At 38.4% G+C, this 8,350-nt stretch overlaps 1 protein-coding gene across 1 annotated transcript in view; it reads left to right on the top strand.

The window, feature by feature from the left end:
- Positions 1-5,517, top strand: part of fbxo18 (F-box DNA helicase 1) — an 18,642-nt gene extending 13,125 nt beyond the window's left edge. Inside the window, exons 20-21 of the mRNA XM_007570841.2 lie at positions 4,789-4,923; positions 5,057-5,517. Of these exons, the coding sequence (XP_007570903.1) occupies positions 4,789-4,923; positions 5,057-5,221 (300 nt within the window). The 3' untranslated portion in view covers positions 5,222-5,517. The remainder of the gene's footprint in view (positions 1-4,788; positions 4,924-5,056) is intronic.
- Positions 5,518-8,350: the final 2,833 nt, after the last annotated feature.

Genomic DNA, 8,350 nt, shown 5'->3' with positions numbered 1-8,350 from the left:
AGCAGAGCGGCGTTCTGGAGCACAGAAGATGTAACATCTGTCCGTTTCAGAGAAGCAAAACTACACACACAAAAAAAAAAAATCCCGGGAAAAGCGCACACTTTACTCGTAGAGTTCACTTGATCAGTTTGGATCAGACCGATCCAGCTGACTGATGAACCAGTGCAGATTTCTCTGCAGATGCGACAAGGAGGAATTTGTGAAGCTGTGTGTTCAGACCACAGCAGGTGAAATGCTTGTAATTTAAGTGGAGTTGTTGAATTTAATTCATTAAGTTATTGGGGCCTCAGACAGTGATTTGTGTCACTACAGAGAAAAATTTAGATGCATTTATCTCCTTTATGTGTGATGAAATCTGGATTCATGGTTCAACTGGGTGAATATTAAATAAACTGCATAAAAATGCGGCTAAATAGCCGATGTCAATATGATTACAATTTGACGGGTAAAAATAGAACATGACCGATTTTTAAAAATGTCGGTCAAGATGATGGAGAACAAAAAAAGTCTAGCGCGACCTCTGGTTCACACATCCACTTTTACATCCTCATTTCTTCCTGTTACTCTGATACTCAACGTTCATCATATCATGATGGTTCTAAACTAGTAAAATATGAAGTTTTCACAAAGCATCATTAGGCATCTGCTTCTGGACATTTTGCTAAGCAGCCATCAATGTTTCAGTTTAAAAATAATGAGGAGTTTTGATCTCTGAACATAGCTGAGAAGAAACCCAGATGTAAGATGGACATGATCCATAGTATCTTGTTGAAAAATAAAAATAAAATCTAGCTAGCTAGCTAGCTGTCCAGCTAGTTAGCTCACTAGATACTTAGCTATACAGCTAGCTGGATGGTTCTCTGTCTTGCTGTTGTTGAATTAGAGGAATAAAATGTTAAACTTCTTTGCTCGTTGTTTTCCTCTAGTGTCCCGAATTCAGGGTTCCGTAATGTACACAGTGGAAAACACAGATAACAACCAGTCGCCATTCAACTTCAGACATATCTAGAGTTTTATTCAGACAATTAAATGCATAGAAAAGCAGATCAGCCTCACACCCAAACCATCTTGAAGTCCAAACCATCAAACAGACATTAATTACCTGAGAAAAGTAGAAAAATGAACAAACATGTAAAAATAGGAGACAAACACAAGTAGGAGAAAAGCAAAGGCAGGAGGAAAACAAAGGTGCCTTTGGGAGCTGCGGCCGAAAAATAAACCAACTCGGCTTGCTGCTATAAAATGACATTTTATTTGAGAGGTGTGTTCCTTATTTTAATATATGCATTGAAGGTGTGTTTTCTCCTTTTAAACCTCTAAGCAGATTCAAATTACCTAGATGGGATGGTCTGAATGATTTTGTCACCTTCTTTGAGACCTATTCAAAACCAAAGATGAAGAGAGAGAGAGAGAGCGAAGGTCCAGAGTGAGTAAAAGTCAGAGAGAGCGAAGGTCATACTCAAACAGGATTTTCTCATGTTGGTTACATCTGGAATCTGTCCTGTTTCTCCCTTTCTAAACATTTGAACAAAGATCCTAGTTGTCAGAAATAAATTTATTTTTCACCTAGACCTTGTTTTGTTTCTCTCCAGGTTTTAAGTGTCTTCCTTTCCCCTAGAAAATCACTAAAGAGTTTGACTTATGTGAACAGACAGAACTTGTCTTTTCCATCCTGTTTCATCTGAACTGCCTAGCATCTGTTTCCTTTTCTGAGCGATTCATCAAAAAACAGATTCCTGCATTAAACCTAAAGTAACATGTAGGCAATTTGGAACCCAATGTCCTTATTTTAAAACGCTGATGATTTTATATAATATTGTACATGTGGTTAAGTTTAAAAACTAGCATATTTTAATTTTATTTTCCTAACACTGTCTATCTATATAGCTTTCTTTCTAGCGCTCTAGCTATCTATTTATCTACTTCTCTATCTAACTAACTAGCACTCTTCAATATCTAGCTCTCTATGTAGATAGCTTTCTAGTTCTAACATTCCAGCTAGCTTTCTAGCTCTCTATTTATCTAGCTCTGAGTATCTGCCTATATGGCGAGCGAGCTATCTAACTCTGTTTAGCTCTCTATTTATTTAGCTCTCTATGTCTCCAGCTAGCTATCTATCTAGCTCTATATATTTACCTCCCTATCTATGCAGCTAGCTATCTGAAATTAAAAGCAAGCTATTGATTTTGTGATTAGTATTTGCCATGTTGCAGTATAACAGGGAGAGAATGTTTGGAGATTTTTCTTACTGTGCTTTTAAACAGTAAAAAACAGGGAAATCACAGATGATATCAGGTTCTGGGCCACAACATCTGAGTCAGCAGGAGCCAGATCTGTTTTTAATTCAGCTCCTCAAACCAACTGCTTCCTTATAAAACTGTATGGAAAATACCTCACTATGCAACTGGACACCTTTGTTCCTTTTAAAAGAACAAACACGGCTCAGACCACAGCAGAAGTACAACATGAAAGCTTCTGAAGTTTCGACCCTCCAACTTGTTCTGATGAACTCGGCTGCAGGTGTGGGAACTGTGCCATGTTTTCATTGGTTAAGCTCTTCATGCTCTCAGCTGTGTGTGTGTGTGTGTGTGTGTGTGTGTGTGTGGGTGGGTGGGTGGTGGCCTGCTGCATTGGTGCAGGAAGACAGCAGTGTAAAGTGCAACTGTGGTCTTATAACCTTCAGAGTCAACCTGTTTCAGTGTGGATGGTGTTTTTAGTTGATTTTACAGCCACAAACTGTATTTTGTTGGGATTTATTTGTGGAAGACATAAAATCCATAATTGAGAAATGAAAATCAAACAATTCATGGATTCATAGTTTCCAATGCTTATTTAGCAATTCCAGCTCAGGCCTTTAGGGGTATGTCTCTCTGTCTTGTGCATGTAGAGTGTGACATTTTGCTTGTTCTTTGCAAAATAACTAAGTTCACCAAACAGCCTTGTTTGGTAGTCTGTTGACACCAGTTTGTTAGTTTAGCCACAGTGTCTTGTGGCATTTGCCCTGGACTTTGACTAGGACACTCCAGCATCAGTATGCTTTTATCTAAAATATTTCACTCCAACTCTGACTGTTTATTGTTCCACCGGGAGGTGAATCTCTGCCTCTTATTATGAAGAGCAGGGTGATGCACAAGGTTGGGTATTGGTAAAGTTGCAGTTTTAGGGTGCCCACCACACTTTTCAGATTGGTGTTGGTTAAAAGAAGAAAAGAAAAAAAGTTAAAAACCATATCTAATGTTTCTTCACTTCCTAATTAAACAACACTTGTTGCTGATCAATCTTCTAAAATCCCAATAAGAAACTGAACTTTGTGTTTGTAAGGTGATGAAATGAAAACTTGGAGGAAGGAATCCCCACCAAATCCATCCAGTGGAATTTTCCAGTCAGTAAGAGGGTCAGACTTTTTTCCTGTGGAAAAGAGAGAGTATTTACTGGAGTTGTTCGGAATAACTGGAAGCTGAGGCAATAAATGATTTCTGTAGAAATATGACTTGAGCAGAATCACATGAGATTACCTCATGATGAGGTAATCTGTCTTTAATCAGTAGACTCCTTCTTCTAGTGGGAAATGTCCAGGCTTTACTTTGTTTAAAAGAAAAGTAGGTTGTAGATGCAAACAATCTTGTTACAATTAATTGTCTATTAATAGTTCATGAGATTAAAATTAGTTCCAATTGATTAACTAATTCCGTCCGCTTTGACCGCCTTCGGTGTTGTAGTTTGGCCGCCATCCAGCAGAGGGACCCACTAGTCATCCTGAAGCAGAGCCAGTTGATAGGTATACAAAATGGCGCAGCCGTATTGGAACAGAAAAGAGAAATGGTCCAACCACGGCGGGGTTTGGGATGCAAAGTGCACCTTAAGCTGTTCTTTTTTAAAATATAAACACTCGACAAGCTCCCAAAGTGTCAATTTAAAAGGTTCCTGTTTATTTAGTCCGTATTTACCGTATTTTCCGCACTATAAGGCGCACCGGATTATAAGGTGCGCCTTATAATCCAGCGCACCTTATAATGGCCTTGAAATGGCCTATTTCAAGGCCATTGAATGGCCTTGAAATAGGCCATTCAATGGAATTCAATGAATGGCCTATTTCGAAACTTTTTTCATATATAAGGCGCACCGCATTATATGGCGCATAGAATAGACACTACAGTAGAGGCTGGAGTTACGTTATGCATCCACTAGATGGAGCTGCACTAAAACGAATTTCAACAAAACAGTCACCTCCGGTCGGCGAGGGAAGCCTTCCGCGACTGGGCTGGAAGGCTCACCCTTCTCCGTTTGCGCACAGCATGTTCGTGGAGAACGTGGTGCTAAACGACCTGCAGACGACCTGATTCTAGACGGTCGGTAGGTGGATAGGTCAGTCAAACTTTATTAATAGATTACAAACCAGCGTTCTGACAACTATCCCAGCATGCACCGCGCGCTGCTTCTTCTACGGGCGAAAATGAAGTCGGCGGCTGTTTACCGTAGTTGCTAGACCTGTTGTGGCTCAATATTGGTCCATATATAAGGCGCACCGGATTATAAGGCTTTTGAGGAAATTTAAGGTATTTAGGTGCGCCTTATTATGCATTACCGAAAATACGGTAATACATCTGACACAAAATGAAAAACTTAACCCTTCATGTTATGGAAAGACGGTCGAGCCTCTTGGAACAAGAGAAAACTTTGGTTTTCAGGGAAATGGCTGTTTATAATTGTTTGTTGATCAATCAGATCAATCAACCTTACATTATATTAATCGATAACCCGTGTCCCCATCATCTCTTTAATTGTTAGGAATACTTCCTCAAGTCGAAGATGCCCAGCTCTCTGGCGGCGGGCGGCGGTCCTCTGCCGTGCTCCATCTCAGAATGTCCCAACTGCGTCACACCTGGCTCAGCGTTCGTCATGGCCAGACAAAAGATGCAGTGTGTAAGACGACTTAAAAATCTTTTTTTATTTATTTATTTTTGTGGTAGGAAAATTCAGGGTAAAAACGTCTTGTTTGTTTTTTTTTTTTTTTTTTTTTTTTTTTTGTTTTTTTTTTTTTCTTACTTTCATTCAGACCGAATGCGTGACTAACGAGGGCCCGCTGTGTGAGAGGTGCGTGTGGACCCGCATCGGGCCCACGGCCTTCCTCATGACCGACGACGTCCTCTCCATGGCGGAAATCCCACAGCAGCTCCACGTTCCCATCCACCATCCGTTTTTCCTGGAGCTATTTTTTTGATTTTGTCTCCCAGGAGCGGATATTAAAAACAAACTTCTATGCAATACGCTTGAAAAACCAGAATTGGATGACTGTGATGAGTGTGTGAGCAAGATTCATGTTTGTTTCACCAGAGACACAGAACTAATGGTAAGTTTTAACTTTCCCAAAAAAAGAAAAAAAAAAAACTTAATTTTTTTTAACATTTGCACATTTCTGCAAAGGAGATTTTACCTTCTTCCTACAATTCTGTCAAGTTAATAGTGTTGTGTGTTTTGTAACATATACTTGAAAATTAAATTTTCGTTTTCTCTCAATTTCCAGGGTGGGTTGTGTTTCTTTTCACCTAAATAAGGACATTTTTTCACTACTTCATCTTTGACAGGAAAAACCTGCTTCCAGTAAATCTCACGAATTTGGCAAAGTTGCACAAAAGTCTTCCAGCTCACAAATTGGTTCCATATGTGACTACGATTCTGCAGAAGAGACACGCAGGAGTATAGCGAGACTGTTGTTGGTTTCGCAAGTGATAAAGTCTGCCAATTTTATTTTGGCTACTAACGTTGGTGAACAAATGGAAATATAATGTCAATAATGACCAACGGGTGTCAGGAAAGGTTTTGGATATTCTAGGACTCGATGAAAATCCTAAGTTTGAAATTCACAAGAACTCATAAGTCATTTAAAGACTTTCGGTTTCTGTGGCTGTGTTTGTTTTTTTGTAAAGGTTCTGGCAGCTTGACTCGCAATGTGGAAGAAAATTCCATGATGCAGGAAATGGCAAATATTTTTTGACTGGCCAGCAAGAAGAGAAGAGAAGAGCTGCAGAATTAGTCAGCCCCGTCAGTACACCCTCAGTGATTTATTTAAAATGTTTCTGTTCCTCTTGTCTTGCAGGTAGTGAAAATTCTAAACTTAAAACAGCTGTAGTCTATCCCATAAACATCGTTGGCATGTTCAGATATTTAAAGCCAATCAGTTAATATTAAACCAGCTGATGCTGATTGGCAAATAACAGCAGAAAGGTTTCTAGATACTGAAAGATTCCAGTTGCTCTCTTGCTTTCTATAGATGTTTGTTTGCAAATCTTTTTCTCGTTTAATCTTTATTAGTTGTCATACTTTTTTTTTTTACCCATAACTTTATATGGACCAATTGTATGTCTTTGTATTATTTTTGCTTCTTGCTAACATCTGCAATGAATTTTATATCAGTTGCTCAATTAGAAATAGTTCAACAGACAAAAAAATGTTGATTCTGATACAGAATCTTTTTAGAAAGCTAAAGATTAGGGTGATTCATCTAGTTAAAGCTAAAACAGTTGTGGCAGGCTACTGCTCTAGTTTACCGAGCTGTTTTAGCCAATAGAAGCTAGCAAAGCTCCCTCGTTAGCTTCCTCCACCTTATTTATTTACTTTTCCAACAAGCTCACAGCGATGTATTTTTCTACTACAGCAAAGTGAACCGTCACCGACGTTGCCTTTTGCTGAACCTCTCGAAAAAATCCAAGCTAATCTTTGAAGCGTGAGCTTGGTACATGAAAGTTCAAATTCAATTTCAGCGACAAATTTCTCACAGAGGAAATAGACAAAAAAAATGCTCCTAGCTTTAGCTTAGTAAAGCTAAATTATATGATTTCATTTAGCATTTTTGAATTTTATGTATTCAAATGCCATACAAAATTTTGTTACAGCAACTAACACTACATTTATTATGCATGACAGCCATGTTGAACTTCAGGGGAGGTTCTAGTTGATTTTTTTTTTTTTCCCAAACAAAGAAGTTTGTAGTTCTGATTTCTGAGTAAAAACATAATTACAATTTAGGCGTTGAAAGGGTCAGAGGAAGAGGAACTAGAATTTCACACCAACAGGAACCTAAATGGAACAATGCTTTAGCTAAACAAAGATTTTTATGACTAATGGAGGAAAAGCTTTTATAACTCTTACTGACAATATCCAATAGAAACATTACTGATTTTGTGTCGCATCTTCATTTCGATGGACTGAAAAAGATATTAAAACTTTCATTCAAGTGTCAACCTCTGATGTTATTGAATACGTGGTTAATTCACAGAATGTGTTTGCAGCTGCTTTTTAAATTCCTTCAGATGCTGATTTAGAGCAGACGTTCACCACGGGGTTGGAGCTCGTCTCTGTAAAGAGCCAGTCGTTCCACTACACCTGTCAACTCACTCGGTTGCATTTATGTGGAGCCTTTCGCTAACTGAAGTACACAAGTTGCAAATGACTGTAAGATATAGGCATCTCTTTTCCACTTTGAAGCTCTGTATCATGCCTCATCATCTGCATGAACTCTGCTGAAAGTGGTCCAACCACAGCAATGCCACACATCAGACGCTCTGAGGAAGCGACCTGATTTCCTTGCTGTGCCTTCTAATCAGGTCTGGTTGTAACACAAATGCATCGGTTTGTGTTTCAAACGTTTTTTTACAGTGTCTGTTTACACCACTGATTTATTTCAGATAAAAAATGATTTCTGGAGATGACTTCAGATTCTTCCCTTTTATTTTTTTATGCTTTTTTTTTAACTTAACCTGGCTGAGCTATTGAGGAAGTCAGGTGTCTTAAATGACTTAGTTTTTGGCTATTTACTGCCACTTACATTGAGTTAAATAACAAGGTATGATTACATTTTAGTATTGTGCTGATGGCAAAAAAAAAAGGCTGGTACCATGCTTTGCTGAAAAAGTATTCGTTACCCGTGAACCTTTTAACATTCGGTCATGTTAAAACGACAGACTGCAAATTGTTTTATTTGAGATTTTAGGTGACAAACTGGTGCATTGTTGTGAGTTAGAGAGAAGACGAATGGCGTTACATACAGGGCGATTCTAGAAGATTCTATTAGAAACCGCAAAAGACGGGGGCAGAAATTAACCTTCCAGAAAAACTATAACCATAAACATAGAAATGTTTGTGTTCATATGTAATGTTCATTTAAAAGTTTGTAGCTGTAATCTTTCAATATGTACAAAAGTGAGCTAAAGGGTTAAGAACAGTAGTTGTTGACTGGTTTAAACATTGAACAGCAAGCATCTCTTTGACTAGCTAGCTGCTAGCTGTTAGCTGTCTGACATGAACATACAATAACAACGAACGACTCAGTTGAATAAATTTGAATATTTTT

Source organism: Poecilia formosa, unplaced genomic scaffold (genome assembly GCF_000485575.1).
Source record: "Poecilia formosa unplaced genomic scaffold, Poecilia_formosa-5.1.2 Scaffold269, whole genome shotgun sequence".
Lineage (NCBI taxonomy): Eukaryota > Metazoa > Chordata > Actinopteri > Cyprinodontiformes > Poeciliidae > Poecilia > Poecilia formosa.
This window is presented reverse-complemented; position numbering and strand designations above follow the sequence as displayed.